Source organism: Channa argus, chromosome 17 (assembly GCF_033026475.1).
Source record: "Channa argus isolate prfri chromosome 17, Channa argus male v1.0, whole genome shotgun sequence".
Taxonomy (NCBI): Eukaryota; Metazoa; Chordata; class Actinopteri; order Anabantiformes; family Channidae; genus Channa; species Channa argus.
This window is the reverse complement of record NC_090213.1, coordinates 2,674,417-2,699,921: the sequence shown is the minus strand read 5'-3', so window position 1 is coordinate 2,699,921 and position 25,505 is coordinate 2,674,417. Positions and strand designations below refer to the sequence as shown.

At 42.4% G+C, this 25,505-nt stretch overlaps 1 protein-coding gene across 3 annotated transcripts in view; it reads left to right on the top strand.

Moving 5' to 3' along the window:
• The window catches only part of galnt14 (UDP-N-acetyl-alpha-D-galactosamine:polypeptide N-acetylgalactosaminyltransferase 14 (GalNAc-T14)), a 136,742-nt gene that overhangs the window by 94,036 nt on the left and 17,201 nt on the right, over nucleotides 1-25,505 (top strand). For 2 of the 3 annotated variants that reach the window (XM_067481713.1, XM_067481715.1), the window contains exons 5-10: nucleotides 3,858-3,923; nucleotides 8,866-8,987; nucleotides 13,157-13,244; nucleotides 15,671-15,755; nucleotides 18,509-18,612; nucleotides 22,958-23,084. In XM_067481713.1, coding sequence (XP_067337814.1) covers nucleotides 3,858-3,923; nucleotides 8,866-8,987; nucleotides 13,157-13,244; nucleotides 15,671-15,755; nucleotides 18,509-18,612; nucleotides 22,958-23,084 — 592 coding nt within the window. The remainder of the gene's footprint in view (nucleotides 1-3,857; nucleotides 3,924-8,865; nucleotides 8,988-13,156; nucleotides 13,245-15,670; nucleotides 15,756-18,508; nucleotides 18,613-22,957; nucleotides 23,085-25,505) is intronic. The other variant, XM_067481714.1, reaches the window with a different exon arrangement.

The window sequence follows — 25,505 nt, the reverse complement described above, 5'->3', positions numbered from 1 at the left end:
TGTTTTGTCTTATTTTGGGACTTAGTGTCAGAAACTTTGTTTTGCTCTTCCCATGGGATTATTTTTTGTTTTTGAAGGACAGCAAAATGCTCAAATTAAGCTTAGTGTGTCTTCTGCTGTCACTCAAACGCCAACACCTCCACTTTCCTGCTGTTATGGCAGCATGGTAAGCTGTAGCCAGGTCCCTGGATACACCAGCAGGTGTAAGCTTTGGTCGTGAATAAGCTAAGGACAAACTTCAGGAGCTTACAGAACTTCCTGACCCAACTCGTATAGTGTGGCAGAAATAAAACAAGTAAAACAAGTTGAGCCTTATTCAAAGCCATAATTAAAGCTACATTGTTTAACCTTTTTCTTTTAGAATATATAGTTTTTGGCCATAAAGTATGCTCCATAACTTCTTTTATTGTAGATTGTAGATGTCTCATAACAAGAATCGTGACTTATTTAGCTTTAATTTTGCCATATTATTCATTTATTTTGAATAAATAAAAATAGTTTTATGATTCAGGTAGACGTCATAATACAGCAATACAACAATTATTCCTGTAAACCAAGTATCTCTGTGGAACTACTGTCATTAAAATTTAAAGTCTTGTCTTGCTGTGAATGAATACATTACAAACCTTGCTGCCCCAGATGTTATAAACAGAATAACAATGATAATAGATACCTCGTGATTAGACAATAAATATGAATGCAGAAAATCTTAAAAACCTGAGTTTAATGCAATATACTGTGCAAATGTAATGAATTAGAAACATAAAGTGGAATAAAATGTAACTTGTATTACAGTGGATTCCTGAAGTAAAGGTACTCTCACTTTTTGACATTTGGTGTATAAGTACAGTGAAAGTTTACTGTACTGTATACTGTTAAAAGCACTTTTGCAAGCGGAGCAATCGCAGACATTGCTTTCATCAGCTCTAGTTCCCATTTTCTTCCTCCCACTCTTGTGGAAAAAAATACGTTTTCCTCCATATCTGCTGAGCCGACTTTGATATGATCAAAAACAATATGTCTGCACTTTGGGTTTGAGGGCCCAGAGAGTGCAGCAGTGATAGGAGAAACACAAAACAGGAAAAAGTGCAGCAGCTTCAGGAGAAGCAGAAGCAAACACCTGATAATAAGATGTGATTTATTCCTGGAGCCTAATCTAAGTTCACTGACACAGAGTTCATTCATCTGTGTTTGTCTGTGTTTGTTCATGTGTTTCCAGTGTATTCATCCCCTTCTGTGTAATTTATATCACAGTTGAAATGTTTTCGAGGGAACAAAGAAAGAACTAAAACTTAGTGGACCCATGGCTTGTACAGTAGCAGCCTGTTCTGCTTGGACACTTTGTTTGTTCGTCCTCATCTGTCTTTTGCCTGCAACCTTAATCTTTTGTTGGTCGCCGAAATGCAGGGATGCTTGCAGAACATCCAGCTGCTGATTCCTTTCTGCTACAGACGTGTAAATCCAGCTAATCGTGGCTAAACAGATCCAGATTTAGAAGATTATGAGCAGTGGAGAGATGCTTCTCCAATCAGCAAAGAAACAGCCAAAGATAGAAATGTGTGCGAATGAGCAGCAACAAGACAAACGGTGTATTTACACTTGAAACTCGATTCCCACGAGTGATTGTTTGATCTACAGAACTTAATAAACCTAATGTATTTTCCTCCCACGTTACATTTGTCATTTTAAAACATTTATATTGTTTTTTTTTTTTGGCTGTTCTGTTATTTTTTTTATGTTATTTTGGTTGATGACAGCAACGGCTGTATGCAGAAGCATTTTTTTTAAGCTTGTCTTTCCCATTCTTCCCATTTTTATTTTTTTTAGTTTTGTTCAAGCTTTAATTTGTGCTGCTAACACTTGGCAGATATGTTTCAGCTATTTATCCTGCACTCCTACCTTTCTGTTTCAACTGTACAAGGAACACAGGCCGGTCACCAAATCATATTATAGGCCTTCATAAAGCCACTGAGCTCCTCCAATGATCTTTCACTTGCAGAAGCATCTCTGTTGGAGAAGGCTTTTGTAAACGGAGACAGTCACATAATCTCGTCCACCATCTCACACCATCGGTATAAGCATTTGGCACTAATTCAATCTCCATACAATAACGCCGATGCTGTTATCCTCACATTAGTTCTCGTTTTCCCCGTCACAAACCTCTCCACCATCCTGCTGTATCGGCATTTAGTTGTTTGTGAATGTAGTTTTATTTCTGTATTTATTTTTTTTATAGGTTCATGTTCATGGACAGTTGCTCCTTGAGCGGAGCGACACGCCAAACCAAACGTAATAAATGGTTGAACCATTTCATATTTGAAAGAATTGAACTAAAAAACCCAACCAGCCCTTCAGTTACACCCAGTCAGTGCCTTGTCTGCTCTCATTTACTTTCTGTGTGTTTGTCACTGTGTCCCCTCAGTTTTTTTAAGGTCATTTGTGTAAAGTGATTTACCTGTCTGCTCTGAACAGATGAAATAAAATAAAAGCCCCCTAATAGGTCAAAACATTTCAGTCTGGGTCATGTCTTGCTATTTGTCGCAGAGACTTCTCTCATGAAAGGGAATGTTCAACGGAGAGGAGGGCAACCAGGCGTCCATTCTGGGTCAAAGGGCTCTGATGGAGGTTTGGACTTTTTCCAGACAACTAAACTTTGACTCTTTTTTTTTTTATTATTATTGTTTATTTCACAATAGCACAGGGAGCAGTAGCAGCAGCATCACACCATGTGCTTGTTAGGTGCCCACCTCCCTCAGACCTGTCACCTTCTACAGTGAATGTATATTGACACTACATCCATGCTCTGAACACGACCATGTCCTCCTCCAGTGAGACATTATACAGAGTGGACAAACGACTCCGTTATTTCAGCTCGAGGAGTCTGTGTAGCCAGACTGTATAATTAGGATCGAGGCATCATTGAACAAGAAGATATTTGAAGTTGAGGTGCAGGGAGTTGGTGGGAAGCTAACTGATAAAACCTAAAACATGTTCAGGCTGAGACATTTTTTAAAGCTGTGCAAGAACTTAGACAAAACATTGTCATACTGGTGAGAGGACTAAAGTCCAGCCGCTTTGCCTTTAGGAAAATGCCAACTAAACAATGCTGGAGTGCAGGTTTTCCCCCTGTAAAATATGAAATTGTTCTTTCCGACCCCAGCGGTCATTGGACGTAGGGTGGGGTACACCCTGGAAAGGTCACCAGTCTGAGTCAGGGCTGCAGAGAGACAGACATTGACATTTGCACCTTCGGGTCATTTTTAGAGTCACCGATCATCCTAACATGTTTGTCTGGATGTGGCAGGCTTTGACTTTACTTCATCGGTTTACCACTACTTTTAACTAAACGCAGTGTGTCATAACTAGCCCACGTGTTAGAATGACTGGAATATGGGGGACTGGAGTCTGAATAGGATCCAGGTTTGATATTTTAATTGCTGTCAATATTTTCAATTGTCATTGTTTCTCCAAAGGGTTTATAAAATATTAATTTCACTGGTGGAAGTGACTCATATCTCAGTGCTTCTGATTGTTTCCTTTATTTTCTTCATTTCTACGCTTTGCACCCAATTATATTTTGAGCATGTATTGCAGCAGACAGTTATATTGTAAATTATATATTAGTCCGACTCAAAAATCCAGCGGGGAGCGCGCAGTCATCTGAACAGCAACTAAACAAATGTCTGAATGTCAAACTAAAAGCTTTGATTTGTCGCCCTGCTGCTGCTGAGCCTTTCACCGAGCTGCTAATGTCCCTGCAGAGGTTTAGCGTAATTACTGTATGAAGGCATATTGTGTGATGCATCGTGCACGATTTCCTACTAAATTCCTTTCTGTTTTTTTGGGTTTTTTTGCAGAAAGTGACTGCCAGCTTCTCACCAAATTGCCAAAAGTCAAATGTCTTCGCAACAACAAAAGAGAAGGTATAGCACCAATTATTTGCATGTGTGTGCGCGTGTGTCTCAGACTGTGTATGTGTTCGTAAGTGTTGTACAAAAAGGGGAGAATTTGCATTAAAATGTGCTGTACTTCCCGCAGTTTCTGCATTCCTGTGTGCAGAGATACCCTAAAAACCCAATGTACAGTATATAAACACACACTCTCAGACAGGCAGTCAGTGAAGTGAAGCTGATTCATTCATCTCTGGCTACGTATGGAACCGCAGCACTGAAATGACCTGAAGTGAATTGAAGTGACAGGCGCAGCTACTGAAATAGAGCCCAGAAAGAGCAGGGAGAGTTACAGACTGTCATGAAAGACATGTTACTGAAAGAAAACGTGTCTTCTACAAGCCCAAACCAAGCGTACCATGAATTCAAACGCATGACACAAGCAACATTTACCTGTTACTTTGTAAAATACCAGAAAATCTGCTGCAACAACTTGCCAGAAAAGACAGATGACAGCCAAGCGGAGACCTAATGCCTCAGTCACGCTAAATATTGATGTTGTTTCTCATCTTATCATTTTTCTAGATAATCCATTCAGAGCTGCCTCCATGCTTTTAAATATAGAATAAAAATGAATTCGCAAATGAACACGACATCTTGACAACGTGTCGGGGTCGGGAGCATTCTGGGAACTAAATGCCTGTTAGGGGCTGAAAGAAACCGTTGGAAAGACGTTTGATCCTGGTCGAATGCTCAGTGCTCACAGAACATTTTGTTCTTCTTTAAAACAGGTGTTTGATTGGTTTAATGGTTTAGTCCATTGATTGTATTGTTTGCCACCCACTGTTACACCTGCGTGATGATTGCGAAGACTGCAAACATTAAAAGTTACCAGTAGAGAAGACGATTGTCTTCTTTACATTTAGCTGTGTTGGAGGAATGAACTGTGGAAAAGTCTTAAGATATAGGAGCCATGATGGGCATCTGTAGGATTTTTGCCAAGATCAAACTCAATTTCTACCCTGTCTGAAGCAGCGCTGGGTGATAGTGTCCAGTTTTTACTGCACGGCATGTTCGACAAACCCATTAGCATGGTTCTTTGTAAAGCTACATGTTGCACGTGAAACATAGAATTTACTTGCAGCACATGCATCACACTGCTACAAGCTTTCTGACAGAGCTGTAATCACAGTTGTTAGTGCTACTCATTCGTTGCAGTGAACTTTCACCAGTGTTTATACCAACAGTTTTTCATAGCACAGAAGCACAAAACTGTAAAGCCACTTCACTTTCAAAGTTCAGAGATGTCACTGCGAATGGGTTCTATGAGCTCACCTTCACTTAGACCTTCACGGTGACCCTGCCGTGTGAGTATCATCTTCTCTGGCTGGGTCGGTCTGTGTTTGCTCTGCAAAGTAGCCTCCTGGAAAGAGGCAGACTGAAACATCTTCGCATGTCTCGTTGCTGTTGGCTGGTGCCGCACGGGTTCAACCGCGGTAAACTAAAGTAGAAACACCCGTAAACCTCCTAACATGCCCGCTGATGGCTCGGTGAAGTCTGATTACGGCACTGAAACATCTAAAAAAACAAGTTCCTCTCTTTCTTTTATCTGCGTGTGTCTTTATTTATGCACTTTATTTTCACACATCCATGTAGTTTTTCTTTCTACCTGGCAGCATCTTGTATTGTACACTGTGGTCTATCACTTCCCTTCACTCTCACCGATCACTCTGTCTCCTTCTCTCTGTGGCAACAGGAACACTTGTCCTACACGCCGTCACTGAAGGATTTCATTATAGCACAGTCATGCTGATCACACGCTGACAAACACTCACACGGAGGCAGGGTTCATCAGTTCGGAGAGTTAATAGTTTATGGCTTCAGGCCGCCTGACTTGATTGTCTTTTTAATACCCATAAAAGCTCAGCAGGCTGATACTGCGTGTCTTTGTGGCGGCATACAGAGTAGTAGTACTTCTTACAATATTCTCAGGACCATCATTGACATAAACTTGACCAAACCTTTGCCTAAGTGTGTGTTAGTACGATCTGCATACAGAATGATTGCAGGCAATTCACTGCTTCACCTTATCCATGTTCTGGTCAACGTTTCTCCCCAACTGTGTGTGTGATTAAGGTTAATGGCATTAGTGGGATAGGTGGAGCTGAAAGAACGTCTGTGGTTTAGAGCTGTTTTGAGGCGATTGACTGCTGTGCTACAGCCTTAACATCTAGTCGATAACATTCATTCTCACGTTTAAAAACGCTGAATATTGGTGAGTCACATTAGCAACAACGAGGGTTATATGAAGTAACTAGAACAGGCAAAAGTGCTATTGGGACATCTCCAGGCAGAAGACGCAAACTGACCTAAAAACTTCAGTAACCATTTACACATCAAGTCATGGACCTTACAGAGTCTCATTTCTACTGAGACATTGTTCACCATTTAACAGAACTGATGTCACAAGGAAAACCAGCCCCTCAAAAACCGTGAAGCTAATGGTCAAATAGCACATCTAATCTTGGGCGGACGGAAAACACATTTCTATCCGAGAAAGCCATTGTGTATTTGGCAGCCGTGGCTCAGGAGGCAGAGCAGGTTGCCCACCGATGGCAGGGTTGGCGCTTCAGTCCGCAGCTCCTCTGGTCCACGTCTCCAAGTCTGTGAACGCCAGGTTCCTCCTGTGTGTTTTAAAAAGTTGGTTCCATCTTGGAGAATTTCAGTGCAAACAACCCTTTTGGGTCGAGTAAGGACCAGGCAAAATGTTCTCAAAGGGCTGCAGCTGTAGTTGGTCCCAAGAATTAAACTACAAAAGCACACACACACACACACACACACGCAGCTGTAGTACGTGGAGATAGTTAGGAGTTATTGATGTAGATTAACACTCTCCCCTGTACAACATCAGCCTGCTCTGCACTGTACGTGTGTGTGTATCTGAGTTAATGTCTGTCCCCTTTTGTGATTGTGCGCATGTATCTGCCTGTGTGTGAGTCCAGTTTGTGTGTGTGTGTGTGTGTGTGTGTGTGTGTGTGTCCATCCATCCAGAAAATAAAGCCTTATTGAGGATGAAATGGGATTTTTAATTGGCTGAGCTTCGGCCTTACTGCGCCACGCGAAACTTCACGGCCCCTCGTACAATGTCACACACAGAGGCACACACTCTCACAATGGACCCACACGCAGTCCCAGTGTCTCGGGCACAGTTTCGGCACTTTTTCAAAAAAAAGCACACACGCACACGCACGGACAATACATCTCCATGTCAGGGAGTATTGATTAGACCATTTAGTCCAAATAGAAGAGAACACTGGCCCCCATCAGGGAGAAGTCCCTAACTGCCTCATTTAGACGCACACAGACACACACACTTTGTTTCTGTCTCCCTGCAGAACACCCACAATTGGACGACGCACACATTTGCCGTCCATAACACTTACATCAATTCATTTCCTTTTTCCGTTCCCCCTTTGAAAATGCACACACACATGCAGAGTGAGATGGGCCTGTTAAAAGATTGTGTCCATGTCTGACAGGGCCTCTAAGAGCCCTGCATCGATTTCCCCCTTTGCTGACTGACTGAGAGAGTGAGCAAGTGGGAAAGAGATAAGACATGTCAGCAGGTAGAGCAAGGCACGAACACTACCAAGGCGAAGGGCTCCATCCCCTCCCAGTACCTGCAAATATTTTATCCCTCTGCAGCTGTGAGGCCGTTTGGATGACAGTGTGTTTATTTATGTGGTGGATGATGGAAGTGTTTGTGTGTGTGTGTGTGTGTGTGTGTGCGAGAGCAGGGGAAAGTTGAATGTTCACTACATCTTATTTGCTTTGCTGCAGTGAAAATAATCCATTTCAGCAGGTAAACTGGATGATTTAAATTTAGCAGAGAGCAACTCTTAAGCCTCTGAATGTTGATGTTCATGGATATTTATTTAACACATACATGTAGTGTAGCAATCTGTCAGACGTCTGTTCTCCAGGCAGGTAGCAAAAGACCAGTAGATGGTATTTTATTGTATTTACACACTCACAGCCTGCTGACTTTAGCAAACCTTTACACACTGAAGACCCTGATTCAAATTCCTAATTTACTGACATTGGTACAGACAGCGGCGTAATGTTGAAGCCTGTTTCTCCACCACGTTCCACTTTGTCCTGTCGTCCCAGCCAGACTTTCAAACCGGCATCAACATTGGGTCTTTGAGGATTGTTCCCACTAAGTCTGCCAGAAATCTGGCGGTCGTCATTGACGATAAACTGAGCTCTAGCTTTCTTTGTACCTCACTTGTAAGTCACTTTGGATAAAAGCACCTTCCAAACGACTACATGTAAATGTGACCCGTGCTGGTGTTAATAAACTTATGTGACCCGGCCGAGTGAAGCCTGGGTGTGGGAGACATTGAGAGGGGTTAAAAGTTAATATAATGCAAAAGAAGAGGGTCCATCATTTGAATTTTCAGCCTCGGCCTCTTGCTGCTTTAATGGCGTTGGACAGTAAAGATGTGCATGCTGCATTGTGTGTGTGCAAAGAGAAACACATGCAGAGTAATGACACCTGCATTTATATTTTGCATGAATAACAAACCTCACTTCAGTGTCATTTCACCAAGCTCTGCCTCAGAAACAAACACTGGGAATCCACATGATCATGGAAGCATGGAGAATGTTTTATTATAAGCTACTACTTAAAACAAATGATGTTATTGATGACATAATTAAATGATGCACGCTTTCAAAACCTCACTGCAGGAGCTTAAAAATGCATAGGTGCCGTTTGTTTCATTCAAAACCCAGTAAACAGTTGTATTGTTCTGGCAGATTCATTCTCAATGTTCTGCAGCTACGATCATCCACATTTTTCAACTTGTGCATCAGATTATTACATCAACATTTGTAAATTTGACTTCACATGATGGATGACATGTGTCAGAAAGTCCGAAGCAACGTTGCCGTGTTTTTGTTGGTGCAACAGGTCTGATCAGGTCCAGAGTGCGGGGGGCCGATGCAGCGAGGGCCGGCGTCCTCACCTTCCTGGACAGCCACTGTGAGGTCAACAAGGACTGGCTGCCCCCGCTGCTGCAGAGGATCAAACAGGTGAGGCAGCACGACCAGCCGTTTGGGGCTTAATACTTGTTGTTAGGGTGACGCGATGGTCAGAGGACGGAGATGACGTTATGTCAGTGAGCGGCTTCATAATTGTAAAACGACAAGCTTGCGTGAGTGTGTGGGATGATGTCAGTGGTTGAGGTGAAATTGCACCATGGGAGAAAATAGCTGTGGGTCTGATTGCCTCTCATTAAGAAATAAGTGCTGCACTCTCCCCTCTGCTCTCCTCTGTTTGTCTCCCCCCCTCCTCGTCTTCTCTTTAGTCACCTTGCTGTATTTCCTCTGACTGACACTCCTCCACTTCTCCTCATGTCACCTTTTACCACTTGTCATTCCATCCTCCCATTTCTCACTCTGCTTCCTTTAGTTGTCATTGTCCCCTCCTCCTCTCCGCTTGCTCTTTTCCTCTCCTCACTTCCTCGTTCTCCCCTCGCTCACATCCTCACTTGCTCTCACCTTTTTTCCTCATCACTTCTCTCCCGTTTTGATTTCTGCACACTTCCTTTCCCCTCTGTTACACACTTTCTCTTCTTTGATCCTCTCCTTACACTTTTCTCTCCCTGAATTTTACTCGTCTCCTCGCGACTCACCTCACATTTCCTGCCACGTTATTATTTAGCTCTTTTTCCTCTTGTCACCTTTTGTCATCCCTCCAGTCTGATCTCCATGACTCCCACACTGTGTCTCTCCTCTTCCCTCTCTGCTCCTTGTTTCCATCCTTCCTCACTTCCTGCTTCTTTCTATATTTTTTTTGCCTTGCAGCCTCCCTTTGACCTTCCTGTTGTTGTCTCCTTTTTTACACTCACCGTCCTTCGTTTTTCTCCTACAACAGGTTGTCTCATCTCATCTAAGCACTTAGACTTGTCTTCTTGTGTCCTCGTTGCATCTCCTTTACCCTAACACTCATCTATTCTCTGTTCGTGTCGTTGTCTCTCACTCACATCCTCCAAACTCATATTCTGTCTCCTTTTGTCTATTCTCACCTTCTACCCTTTTTTTTTGTCTTTCCTTGCTACTGAAATGTCCAATGTCCACATTGCAGTTTGCATGCATGTTTTTTTTTCCTCCTCCTGATATCAGACACCTTTGATCTACAATCTAATGGGCAGCGATCAATAACCACAGAGCCTGATCTGTTTCTCTCGCTGTGCCAACATCATCCATATTCATACTCGCAGCGTGTGTGCGTGTCCATGCAGTTGGGTCATCCATCACTGTCTGTCCAATCACTTTATAGTCAAATATTCAGATTTAAATGTATGAGATATTGATTGGGGTAAACACACATACAGAGAGGTAAAACTCAAATCACCATAAAGTTTATTCCTTTTAAAATAATTGTCTGTCCCGTCCAACTTCCAGATTCCCTTCTGTTGCACTTGCTTTCATCACTCAATTCCACGTCTCTCATTAAAACGCTTTTCTATTTATCTTGGAGATAGTGAAGCTACATTTGAATTTATTCCCATGCAGTACGAGGAGTATACATTATTGCAATAACACCGGCTCTTCTCTGCAAACCAATCATTGTTTTATTCATTAGTAAAATAAAAATAGTCAGTAGCTATTGTGCAGTCAGGCCCATTGCATCACATGCAAGTTTTTGCACTATGTCCATTAATTATTGATTATATTTTTAAGGGGATTTTGTGCAGACTGTAAATTGTTTCTTGTCACCTTGAAAAATGCTCATCTTTTATGCTACAGTCAGGAGTTCAGTGGGATTTTCATATAACTTCCTTATCCCCTACTTTAGAAGGGTCAATTTCAGTCCAGTATGAAAGGCTCCAGCAAGCTCACTGCAGAATCAGAGCACAGAGAACTGAAAACAAAGGCAGTAAATAGCCTAAAGGGTCTAAAGTATATACATCTTCTCTGAGTAAGAACTGAAAGCAGTGTGAGTAGTGGCGTGACTCATGTTTAACATTGATGTATACACTGGGATTTAACAAAGAGCAAAAACATGAACCATCTTGACTATGTGAAAAACAGACTATATGCAACAGCAGGAGGAGAAGAACTACTGTATGTGATAGACCTACGTACACCATGCTACTTTCAGAAAAGTGATTAAATGGACAGAATGAAATGAAGAGTTGTTTTTATGTTAGAAATATGGGTTTATCTTCCTGATAGTAGCTGCAGTCTTCAGAGTAGAACACGAAAAAAACGTCATAATAGCCTTGTAAAAAAACAGGATCCAACAATAATAAGCAGGCGGAGCTCGCTCTCATGCAGATAGACTGTTAGTATTAAACAACCAAATAGCTTTTAAAAAGGCATCTAAAAGACAAATTAAGAGCAGTTTATAACTACAAAATTGCACCGAAACTGCCTCTTTAACTCACTTGTTCTGACTTTATTCATCTAATGTAGTATTTTGCATGTAGGAGTGGGAAGTGTGTGGCTGTTGAATCATTGCCGTATCCCTTTGTGGTTATACAGTATAATGTGCAATCAATGTGTCATGCTAATACAGCACTAAAGCAGCATAAGAGCATGAAGGATGCCGATATAGGGTATTCGGGGGTCAGTTTTCCTCTCAGCTCAGTCATCAAATGTTCTCATTTCAAATCAAAGAAGAAATGTCTGAAATTAAGAAACTACTCCCGAGCGATTTGAAAATAACACTCATCCAATTACAACAGTAATGTCGCGAATGCTTCACCCTGAGTGCTGCACAGTGTCATTACCCTAACAGCTATTAAAGCAGGCGCAGTGCTTTGTATTGTCGCCCGAGCTGTGGAGGGATGCAGCGTGCGTCCCCTTCTACTGACCCTGTAGCTAATGGTCCAGAACCGCTCCACCTGCTCCGTAATATCACTGGCTGAAGATGCATCCAGCCGTTTGACCAAACTAATAGCGGGACACTCTATGATTTACACAGGGAGGAAGTCTCGTGTGTGTGCTTGCACTTTTATCCTTGCAAAGAGTAGAGGGTGCCATCAAGGCCGGACTATGAGCGGAATTAAGTACAAATATTTCTCCAGTTTCACCTTTGTAAGGGTTAGGGAGGCAGTAACGAGGCTAAATCTATAAGAGTCTTATGGCCCCATGGATGATTTACCAGGATTGATGGATATAGGCATTTTTGCTGTGTTGGTGGCAGGATTTCCCCCTGTTTTATATGTGTAAGTCTGGATGAAACACTATTTGTAGCATGGAAGTGCAGGGACTGCCCCCCTGTGTCGTAGCCATTTGTAGCAGAAGCAAGAAATGACCAATAGAACACGATGGTCTTCCTGGATTAAGAAACAAGTTTCTACTCTAGGACCACAAGGCTTTATAATCTGTAGAACAGTGACGTCCTTTGTCCTTACGGACGCAACACTCAAGTTATTTCCTAGGTGACACTTTTTGTCCACCTCAGCCTAATTGCAGCCATATTGGTGATGCAGTACAGAGTGAAAAATGTTACGTCCACCTGCCGTGATCGTGGAAGCCTCACCAGTCCAGGTCAGACACGAGATAACGTGCCCGTCTTTGCCCCTTTGTTCTTTGCAGCAAACAGCAACTTCAAAGTCACCAGAACATTTATTGTCCCGTCCCTATTCCACGTTTCTCATCAGATGGAGACGTGTTTTAATGCATGTCCTTGAAGAATCAAATCAAATCACTCCCTCCCCCCCCCAACACTTATTGAGTTTTGACAATGTCCTTGTGTGTCGACATGCACTGACTCTGCATTCACTCGGTTATTAGGTTTTTTTTTTTTGCTTTCTCTTGATGAATTATTCGAGAGAGTTTTCAGATGACTCAATAGTGCGGCATTAATTCCAGTAAAAGCGAATAAAATGAAATTGATTTGAAGTAGTGAACAGAGGTAGAGGTCACTCTCACCTCACTAAATTGCTGAATGACTAAAATTCTTTTTAATGTGGTGCCATGTAATGACCTTGGACTATACATGCACACACATTAGACTGAAAATCCCATTTATTGGGTACGAATTTTATGAGCTTCACACTGGAACACATTCACCTTTTCGTCTCTTGTTTCCTGGTTCCGTCATTTATTTTCCATTTGCCATTGTGGAGCTTTCTTTTCACTTTCATCCCCGTTTTTGTCTGTTTTTTTTTTTTTAGCACTTTTTAACGTCCGTCAATTTTGTTTAACAACCCGAATTCAACCTGCGTGTGTTTGTGTTGTGTGTCCAGGACCCGACCCGTGTGGTCAGCCCAGTCATCGACATCATCAACATGGACACGTTTGCCTACGTGGCGGCGTCTGCTGATCTTCGTGGAGGTAAGAAAGCAATACACACTGTCTGCTGACAAAGAAACTCTTCAGGGTTGTCAATCATAACAAAGTAGATCAGATCTGATCTTTGAAGCACACACAATGAAAAAATACCTGATGGTGGATTGTGGATTGTGAGAAAACTGCCCCCCCTTCACAATCACTAGACTGAGGTTTTTATTTTGGTCGTTTTGTGTTTGTCTCTGGCAAATTCATTATCACTGTTGATTTTTCTTTTATTGTTTTTCTTCTGTCTTTTATTACATTTTTTTTCAGTTGAACTGTGTGTTTCTTGCTATTTTGTGTTTAGCTGTGGCAATTTGTGTGTGTGTTTTATCTATTTCTTGTGAGTTGATGTGTCTCTTCGACTTATGAGCAGTAACTTTTTTTCTTCTGTTGTTAATTTTTAGCTGTTCCTTTTTTTAAAAATAAATCTATACAGTCTTTTTATACAACGAGTCCACTGATAGGTGCCAGCCTGTGATTTTAATTATCTCATCTTCAGTGCTAACAATTTCTCTCCCATCAATAAAGCAGCCTCAGCTGCCATTGCTGCAAACAGAAAATCAAAAGTCAAATGGGTAAATCCTGGACAATTGAACACAAAACACTACAGTAGCACCACAGTTGACAAAACAATCCAAATTTGAATGCAGACAGTCCAATTTCAGTGTAATGCTTAATGTCTTGAATATCAGGTTTCCACAAAGTGTAATTTGTAGATCTGTTAACTGTTTATAGAGCAGCCGACATAATTTGAGCTTAGTGATTTTTTTCTGAAAATACTTATAAGTTGTATTGATTCTCACCCGATGTTTAAATGCACACAGTCTGTTACTATAGACTTTTTTAAAGCGGATTCTCAACTTTTGCACTGATGATTCAACAGAGATTTATGTCAATCAAAAGCATAAGTATGCTCCAAATATCACACATGTACTAATTGTATCCCTGGGAGACTGGAATGGGAAACTCAAGCCCCTGTGTGTATAAATGTTGAGCCAGTCTCGTCTCCTCTGCTGACCTCTTCTTCCATTTTGAAACACTAGTTGAAGAATCGTTTGTTGTGCTGCCGTTGCTGAAATTCGGCCTTGAAAACTTGAAACCAGGAGATTGCTAACAGCGGTGAAAACAGAGGACGCAGGTTTTGCGGACGAATCGGTAACAGTCCCCTAATGCACTGAGCAGCGCAGATCGATGCGGCCGAGCTGAGAATCTGATGAGGCCTTTTCCTCTGGGCTTGACACAACTCTGCAGTTTCAGATGAGACCAACTGATAATACATTAGAACACAACTATGTTGCACACTCATCTCTCCCAAGATCCCCAGAGTACCTCACTCTTTCCATTAGCTTGACTTATTCCACTCTTCTACTCTTGGTAACAACAGTGTGCCAATCAATGCTGAGAATAGTCCTGTACACCACTCCCCTCTCTGTGTCTCTCTCTCACACACACACACACACACACACACACACACACACACCAACATGGGAATCGATGGCAATAGTTGGTTTCACAAAGGACATTTTAATAATAGATGAAGCTGCCGCTGTGAACATAACAAACGACGGCAATAAAAGGGATTTTAATTGATCTGGACACACAGACAGACTCACACACATTGACATGTACAAGCGCACTCACAGACCCACACAACCCACACAGACACACACTTGTGCACATTCACTTGCTTGTACATCAGCACACAAACAAAACACCTGATTTTCTGGCTGTTTTTTGTAATTTTTTTTTGCAGTGAAATTATGGTTTCAAATGAGCCCCCCCCCCCCCCCAAAAAAAAATGTGTGATGTTTTTCTTTGTATATTTGATTAAATATCAGAGGCAGCTTATTCTTAGTAACACACACAGTTTGCCAGTTTGTTTGCCATCGCGATGATTTAATGTTTGTGTTCCACTACAATGTTTTTTGCAGTGCAAAACACTCTGTCCCCACTTTAATGCAGAAACTCAAGAAATTACTTTGTACTGTTTCCAGCAGTAAATGTTGCACACATGCAACTGAACCCTAATATAGTTTGCGTCTGGTGTGAAAACACTTTTACGATGGGTTGGACCTTTGACACAGCAGAAAAGTGAGGCACGAGTGGCAGGAGCACCTGGGAGAAGGAGGAGATGAGATACTGAATTTCAAAATTTCAATCGCTGCGAAATTACAGGCAATAGTTGAATTTTCATTAATTTCTGCAGTTGCATCATCGTAACTTCATGTAGGGACAGTTTATTCTTGTGAATATGAACATATCAGTGCCTCTGTTTTTATAATTTTCAAAACATCAGAATATGAAAGAGCATTTATTCATTATTGTTATATTGATGTGTTAATATTATAACAAAAGACAAACAAGATTATATTATTCTCTCTTTAGATACAACATCCTCCATATGTTTGCTCTTTTTCTGCCCCCAGGGTTTGATTGGAGTCTCCATTTTAAGTGGGAACAGTTATCATCTGAACAGAGGGCGAACCGGCTCGACCCAACTCAGCCAATCAAGTAATGCGCACGCACACACACACACATACACAAATGTGTGCAGTATGAAAACAGTCACACAAATCTCATGCTGTGCACTTGGTTACATGGTAATTTGAGTGGAACTGTAATAACAAATTGTTTCTGGTTGGGAAGTTTTCCTTCACAAACTACAGGAATTAAATCCTTGCACCAGGATCATAGCATGAAGTGAGTGTGCTTAGTTTGCCCATGTGGCAGAGAACCACAGGGAAGGGAGAAGTGTGAGAAGATACAATAATAACAGGAGACGCGTGGATAACGTTTAGAGAGGACAGGAAATCAGAAGACACCGAAAAAAGAAGGTTGAATACAAAAACAGAAAACAGAATCCGGTATGAAATTCCTCTAAGCCCTGACAGCTTGATAAGCTTTCTAACATTAGCAAGCTTCCTCCTTTTCCAACCATTCACGGATAAGGAGGACGCCATCATCGTGGTTGCAGATTTAATTGCATAAATACTTAAAACAAACTTGTCAGAAAAACTTTGATGTGGGTGTTTAACCTTGATCCTCACTTCTCATTTCGAACTTGAGTGGAGAGTTTTAATTGCTGCTAAATGTAGTCTGTGTGTTCCATGTACTGTACCATGAGAAAACACGCTTTCACACATAAAAATGAATTGAATTGATGGATGTGATGCATCTAATTTCCTTGGTAAACTATTGTGTCCTACCTATACAGAAGGTTACGGTGCATCCAGGTGTTTCACATCTACACACATTACTTTGAGTCATTTGGTTTCGATCCAGTGACACACACTTGGGCAACTTTAATTCCACTGTCTTGGCCAGAAGAAGCCTACAATCATAAACTGTCAGATTCGGTCACTGTGGTTGTGGTTGACCCAACAGTGCTAATCGGTGGTAACCGCAGTTCATTTGAGTCCTTGAAGACGTTTCACCCCTCGTTGGAAAAGACTTTTGAAATCTAACTTTCAAAGTGGATCTCACGTCACTTAAGGCCAGAGACGCACCAAAGCCGATACCAAAGAACTAGCAGGGGTGAAGCTCACGCCGCCTACGTCAAGTGGCACTTGAATTTGCTGCTAAAGACTAAAGCCAACAGCCATGTAACACATACATCCTGTGCCTGTGTGAGGAAACACCTCTCCATACCAGCATAGTCTGTATTTGTCATTTAAAAAGGGAAAAGCACAAAAACTGTAAAAGACAGTAGCATACGCCTACAATTTTTATCTGACACGCTTCATTTTTTTTTTCATTCCAAATGGGCGTGTTGTTGTCAAAAACAAATTTAGCATTTATTGATCAGCTGAGGATCCTTTCAGATGTGCTCTGTTAACTTTGTGCTTGGCTTTTCACCGCCTTCCAGGACTTAGCTAGTGCAGAACACACCCAAAAACTAGGAAGACAGATGCTCACTGACAGCCCGACAGTAGCAGATGGCCACCCAGCACTTTGGCTCCGCAGACACAGCTACACACAAAGCTGAAACGCAGGAATAAAAGAATGATGGCAGCATTAGTCATAAGGTCGCCGGGTCAATCGATTGCAGCTCCAGTCACCTGTTTTTGCCTGTTATTGCTGCAGCGCCCCCTGAAGGATTGTGGTGTAAAAGCGGGCGTTTTACAAGATGTAAATTATTAAGGGCCTGACTAATCCTTTGCTGTGGAGAGAACAAACAAAGGGAAGGCACATGAGCCGCAGAGCAAACACACAACACACACACAGAGTTATAAATAATAAACTTTGGCACTGTTTCTTCTTCATAAGTCAGATTGGTGGCAGGAACCCAGATTTATCACTGTGCCAACTTGTGACTGCCTGACTCTGTGCGTGTTTTTTTTTTTTAGTAGAGGCAGAGTGTTAAACACTCACAGATGGATGGATGGTGGTGTGTGTGTTATGGAGATATATGTAGAGAAATGGAGTGGATAGCCTGTTTATTATGATGTGTGCCTCTACCTGGATGTCAGCATGCTGTTTCTGCCTTGTGTCAACCTGTGGAGGCTGAACTGAGTCATTTGTGCGTTTGGGAACACAACACACACATTGAGTAAATATAGTCACTTGTTTGACAGCTTCAGGAAAACTCAGCCCTCTCATTTAGTTAGATGAAACCACAGAGGGGAGCCAGTTTGTGGCACAACGCAGGGGACAGCATGGGGACCCCAACCCAGTCCACAGCTGCTCAGCCCCATGTAAAGCACGGACAGCATGCTGACAACCATCCACAACATTAAACCACAGTCAGTGCAAGCAATAAAGTTTTACACACACACACATATGCGTGTGGATACTTTCATCCCTTTAAACCATAGACGGTATATAGATGTCGTCTATGCTTTGAACACACAATTGAACGTAAAAAATATTTTGTGTGCTTCCAATCGGATACAGCCCCCCCCCCCCCCCCCCCCCACACACACACACACACACACACACACACACAGCTATGTGGTGGCAGCAGGATAATTGTTGATGAACAGAGGGTATTGGATGTCGCATGGAGACCCTCGGCCGTTCACTCATCACATTGTCCAGATCATTATTCAGCTTGTTTGTATCCATGTGTGTGTGTCACAGCAGACTAATAAGGTTATTTTTATTCTGGTCCTGTGTTCCAGTGTTTTTTCTCTTCCTTGGCCTTTAGATTGAATTACATTAGATTAAAAGCTAAATTGCACTGCACATAATGCACAAGTCATTACTAATGGCAGTACCTTTACATTCATGCATCAACCTGTTCTTCTCCTGTTCTCCTACCACAGGACTCCCATCATCGCAGGTGGTCTCTTTGTGATCGACAGGTCCTGGTTCAATCACCTTGGCAAATACGACACCGCAATGGACATATGGGGAGGGGAGAACTTTGGTGAGTGATTCTGAGTCAAGGGCAGCAGTCACCATGACCGGTGGCAGAGCGGGGCAGACAGTAGAGGAGGGGGAGGGAGGGGGGGAGGGCCAGACAGAGCAGACTGCATCGATTTCTAGTTTGGCACTAATTGTGGTTTAAGTTGCATACTGTGTGGGCACCAAGTGATTTCATTGCCCAAGCAAAAAATATTTAGAAAGTCTTAGTTGAATGCTGATTTTTTTTTTTTAACCTTGGAACCAATTCTTATGACTTATTTATAATATCAGAGTTTTACACACTTTCCAGGCCAGAGTAAAAAATATGCTAGTGACTGTTATCCTCACAGCAATTGTCTTTCCTTCTAAAACATTTTTTTGACAAAGAAAAGTGCTTATAGAGAGCTTTTATTCAAAGCTCTTTAGAATACAACCACAAGGGGGCACAATCCAGTGTCTTCTTTTGCCAGTCTCAAGTCTGGACAAATGCACAGGGTTGTGTCAGGTAAGGCCTCCCAGGCAAAACGTATGCCAACTCAAACAGGTGAATCGTGACTTCTTCTTGGAGAGATGGAGGAGAAGTGATAGGGTGCTGATTTTTAAGAACAAGGGAGATGATGAGGAATAAAGCTGATGAGCCAAACAAAGAAGTTGTGGGAAAGAGTAGTGGAAGCTCGGCTAAGGGCAGAGGTGAACATTTGTGAGCAGTAATATGGTTTCATTCCTAGAAAGAGAACAACAGATGCAGTATTTGCTTTGAGGATGCTGATGGAGAAGTACAGAGAAGGTCAGAGGGAGTTGCATTGTGTCTTCGTAGATTTAGAGAAAGCGTATGACAGGGTGCAGAGAGGAGCTGTGGTATTGTATGAGGACGTCTGGAGTGGTGCAGGACATGTATGAGAGCTGTAAGACCGTGGTGAGGTGCTGTAGGTGTGACAGAGGAGTTCAAGGTGGAGGTGGGTCTGCATCAAAGATCGGCTCTGAGCCCCTTCTTGTTTGCTCTGGTGATTGACAGGCTGACAGATGAGGTTAGACAGGAATCTCCATGGACTATGATGGTGAGACCAGAGAGAGACAGTGGCACTAAAGAAAACACAGGAGGCAGAGGTGGAGGTAGCAGAGCTTAAGATGTTTGCAGATGACGTGATCTGTAGCAGGTTGGATGAAGGCACATAATTTGCCCTGGCAACCGCTGAAAGCAAACAGCCCAAAGGAAAAGAAGAAGAAGATTCAAAGCTCTTCATAATGTTGCTTCTCATTCCCTCATTCACACACACTGATGGTGGCTGATGCACCAGTAGTGGGAGTAGCTTTGAGTTCAGTGTCTTGCCCAAGGACACGACATATATTAAAACACCTGACCCTGTGGTTCATTGATGACTGATGCTTCAACTTCTTCAACTGCAACTTCCCTGAGACACACATACATGTATTTTGTAGATAAGTTGTCTTTTAGATTGCTGCCCTTACAAAGTGCACACACCTGGATAATGAGCAGCTCAGGGAATCATTAATAGAAACAACTTTCATGTCAGTCTCTTTCTTTTTTCACCAGAAAAACAGTCTTTATAGTCTAACATCCATCCAGCAGAAACATCTGGCTCTCCTGCTGCTGCTACCTGCCTCCAGACATCTGAACTGTGTGTGTGTGTGTGTGTAATGCTGGAGTCACTTTGCTGATTGCTGTGCTGCTGCTTGTCTCTGATTATTTAAAAGGTTGTTTTCTCAGATGCACACACACATTTATCACCTCAAGACATATGAGCCTACAATGGTTTTCTTGAGACACCATAACTCAACCATAATCACTAGCTGTGTGGCTTTAACCTAACCCTGACCTTTGACCTACTGCCGTCTTCAAACTAAATTCAGTGATTTCCATGATGAGGACTTGCGTTGTGTCCCCAAAAGGAAGGTGAGTCCTCACAATGTGACAGTAAAAACTGTAATGATTTATACCCCCCCTATGACTAAAACATGCACGCACACACACTCACACACACGCACACACACACACACACACGCAAACACACACACACTTATTTGCTCTCAGTCATGTTTCTGTCAGTCTCACAGGCTCTGCCAGCATCTCGGTCTCTTGCTGACTTGTCTCGTTCTCCTTTGTACTCTGTGCTGTTTCATCTTTACTTCCATCTCTCCTCTTCCTCATCAGACCCAGTCCGTGCTCTCATTTTCACTTACTCTCCATCTCTTTGTGTCTCCCTCGCAGTCAACTGTGAAACTTTCTGAAGTTGTTCTTTGGGGAAAGTGTGACTTCTCCTTTTCTCTGCCCTGAGCTGACGGACAGCAACTCACTGTGAATCAAAACTGTGAACTAAAGTAAATCCGTGTCTTCTGTTTGTTGGTAATGAGCGCAGTGTAAGCAGGTCATACACACACACACACTAAATTTAACAAAGATCAGAGGCTGTCAGTGGGTCATCAAATATTCAGGGAGGTTTGGCCCACTTAGCCACAATATGGAAGATAGAAAGCTAACAAGGAGACAAAAAAGCCAAAGCTTGAAATAAACAACGAACCCGGATGCCCACAGGGAGATCCACTGCTCCAATTCAACGCCAGAACTGGCCCCAGAATTACTCTATTAATTACCCAGAGATTAAGTGCCATAGCGTTGCTTGAAAGTTTAAATGAGCAGAGAAACCGGTCGGCACATCTACATTTGTCTCAGTCTCCTTGAAGATACCATCATGTACAATTAAAATATTGTCACTGTTGTATCCACAGTCAGGTCGGGTTTTCAGGCCACGAATGCAGCAAGGCTCTGGTTGAAGCCACTGGACTATTCTGTATTACAAATGATCTTTCCGTAACTTTCACCAGGTGCTGTTATTAGGTAAATATACATCTAAAATTTGCAGTAGTTCTGGAGTCACTAAAAGATGGGGATCAAGATGGCGACACTGTCGATGGTCGGCCCTCTGTTCCCACTCTGTGCTCTGCTGGTTCCTACGCTTTTACCTGGCAGTTTTCCAATGGTGTCTGCTCTACTGGTCTATGATCGCCAAACACTACTTAGATTAAGTAGGTCAGCCGGCTGGATGTGCTCCCTTCCACACCCTTAATGAAAGTGTTTTGAGCTATCGGCCCTTGGCTGACCATATTTATTAACTTTATTTATTAACAGCTTGCAGGTACGTCCGGTTTCTTTCAAACACGCTATTATTTGTCCGCAGCTCAAGAAACCTAATTTCGACCCCACGGAAGTTTCACATATTAGACCTGTGTCGGAACTGTCCTTTCTGTCTAAGGCTCTTGAGAAAGTTGTACCTGATCACACAACCTCTTTTGGAAACTAATAATATTCTAGAAAGATTCCAGTGAGGATTTAGATCATAGCACTAAGTCTACCCTCTTCAAATTACATAATGACATCCTATGACAGGGAAGGCTACAGAGTTAGTTCACATGATGCAGAGAAAGAAAGTGGATATTCAGTGAGAATGAAAGGAACTAGAGATGTTGTTCAGCTTAGAGACAGTGACACTGAAGAAAAGACAGGAAGCAGAGCTGGAGGTAGCAGAGCTTAAGCTGTTGAGGTTCTCTTTGGGAGGGACGAGGATGGACAGGATCAGGAATGAGGACATCAGAGGGACAGCTCATGTTAGATGTGTTGGACATAAAGTCAGATTGAGGTGGTTTGGACATGTTCAGAGGAGACACTGTGAATATATAGGTAGAAGGATGCTGAGGGTGGAGCTGCCAGGCAGGAGGTCTAGAGGAAGAGCAAAGAGGGGATTTATGGATGTAGTGAGGGAGGATATGAAGTTAGTTGATGTGAGAGAAGAGGATGCAGAGGACAGAGTTAGATGGAGGCACATGATTCACTGTGGAGACACCTGAAAGGAAACAGCCCGAAGGAAAAGAAGAAGAAAAAGAAAACACTGTTAATAATGGCAGTAGAATTAATATAAATACAGTCTATTGTTGAATATATACATTCAGTGTTTTTAGTCCGACACTTTCAAACATAAATCAGTCCTATATGTTTCATTATTTTAGTCTGTTTTGTCTCGATGAAATGATTTTGGTGCACTGAACATATGTGTCTGTTTACGTACTGTAATACTTCATCCAGTGCTTGGTTTGGATTGAAAAAATTACAAAACACAGGTGACCTTTGTTTTAGTTTGAAACCCACTTGGTTCAGAACATTTCTCAAACTCTGGTGAGGATCTCTATGTTCCATATGAGAGTCCTGCCAACACAATGCAAACATAAATTAAAATAACTGGTTGGATGTGAAGAGCTTTGGAATCCACATGGTAATGAGACTTTTATAATGCCTTTGCCATAGTTTATGTGTGTGTGTGTGTGTGTGTGTGTGTCTGTGTGTGTGTGCGCAGAAATCTCGTTCCGGGTGTGGCAGTGTGGTGGTAGTCTGGAGATTCTGCCCTGCAGCAGAGTGGGTCACGTCTTCAGGAAGAAACACCCATATGTCTTCCCTGAGGGCAACGCCAACACCTATATCAAGTAAGTTACTTTACTGCACACACTCACACCGGCAGCTTCCATATTGATTAAAGATTTGTTTTTGATGCACTTCATGGTCTTAAGCACCAGCTTATTATTTCTCTGACATGCTTCAAGTGCATGAACCAATCCGTGCTCTCAGATCCTCCGGCTCGAGTCTTTTTGGTTGTGCCAAAGTGCAGGACAACAACTTTTAGTGAAGCAACTTTTAGTGTTTGTCTGTTTTATACACATTAGTATCTAAATTCAATTTGTTTCACTGTGTTCCTATCATTTTTAATTGATTTAATTTATTTTTAATCTTCTATTTGTGTGCATTGATCTCTCCCATAGTCATAGTTGTTTATTAAAAAAAAATAAATTTTACTCTGCTTTTAAAGGCATTATTATCACAGTTTTGACTGGGGGCGGCTCAGTTGGTAGAGTGGCCACTTACTCTACCAGCTGGTTTGCGTCCACTCTTCCCGACCACATGTTGAACTGTTCCTGGGCAACACACTGAACCCCCAGCAGCCCATTCCCATCTCGTTGCACAGCGCTGGTCCCAAGCCCGGTATATATTGGGGAGGTTTGCTTCAGGAAGGGCATCCCCTGTGGTGACCCTCTACTCATAGGATAAGCAGAAAAGGACAAAAAAAATAATGATAATTATCACAGAACATGATTCTTACCCACCACCCATTGGAATGTGTTCTTGCAGAACGTATCAGGCTGTTCATTACAGTGGCAAATTGTTGTTGCTGTTGTTGAAAAGCTGCTTTTTTCCAGCTGCGGTGGAGTTGTGCGTGGGGTTCGTGCGATTTCGTAGTGCTCAGCTTGACCCAAATAGTAAGAAACTAATTACTTTTATGACTTGTGTGTAAATTCTTAAAATCCTCCAGTATTTGTTAGTAATTAAACCAACTTCACTTCTGACTGACACAAGCATTGAGAGCAAACAGACGTGCAGCGTTTCCACTCTGAGCTGTGTGTTGCAGTTGCCGAATGCAGCTCACATCATTGTTAAAGTGGATTTACAGCTGCCTGGGAGCCTTTGAGCTGCAAGTGCAATATTATCCTATTAGCTTAAGCTGTATTCTGTTCCGTGCCCCTTTCAAACAGTTCAAACAGAAAGATGTTTACAGGCAGTCCAATAATCCATTAACAAGACTAATGTGCCCAGGCTGCATGTGAATTGATCTCGTATAAATAGATTAATCAAAGCTACAATAAGGATGGTGCTTTCGTTCAGATTATAAAATCACTTATAAAGTGTACTTTCAACATTGCTGCCTGCTGCATTCATCAAAGTGTGTGGAAATTAAGTTAGAAAATGATGGTGTGTGAGTTCTCAAGAGTAATGTGAATTGTTCAACGTTGAAAACTTGTTCTGAACCGTCCAAACAAATGCCAACATCGGGTCTCGACGTGCACTGAAAGGCATGCTGGGAAACGCTAAATGACGAGCCGAAGCTCTGTAGAAGAAGTGACTAAATTGCAGCAGTACATCACAAAAATGAACTCCTGGGATCCACCGCGCGCCACATCTGATGATTTATCTTGAGGATTATTCCTTCGGCAGTTCAGTAATTCATAAACTTCAGCATGTGAGCAAGGCATTAACGCTGCCAGGGTTGGGAGTTGAGGTTCTTTTGCGGTTTAATGGGCAGACGAAGGCACTAACGCTGCCAGATTGGATTGGGTTTATCTCCCCAAACGAGCGCTCCTGCTGCCGAACGGCACTTTGGAGCGAAGCCTCCGCCTAACGGCTCATATAAACTTATTGTTTTGTGTCAACCAGCTAATCCACACCAACAATTTCTATTTTTTTATTTGGTTCCAGCAAGGCTGTTTAGCTGCTCATTCCGCTCCCTGTTGGCCGTTACCGAGGCAACATCTGTTATGTGCGGAAGATGACTCTGATTCGCATCACGATGGCCCGATGTTTGTGATCAACGCAGATCTCCCAAACAAAGCTGCTGTCTTCCCACGTGTTGTTCGGCTGCTTAATTAGCTGCAGGCTCCGCACTGGCAGCCGGGGTTATGAATATGCTAAATAAAAAGAGTTGCTTAATAATTCGATTACAAAGATTATGCTGTTTCCCCCCTCGCTCAGGCCTGCTGCTGTGACCGCGCGCGTGTGTGTGTGTGTGTGTGTGTGTTTGCACACGCTGGGTTTGAGGCTTTAATTGTAAGCCTGTGTGTGACACATATTTATGTTTATACGCCTACAAGCATCTCATATCCCCCCCCCCTCTCTCTCTCTCTCTCTCTCTCTTCCCCTTTCATTAAACTGCCACAGCCAGTGTGTGTAATGCCTGTAATGGAGGGTTTCTGTCATTTCAATGAGATAGTTCACAGCTCAGAGAAACTCAGCTAATAGCTAATTACTACAGAGAGACGGAGACAGAACAGGAAAATGAGAGAGAAAAAACAGTAAAT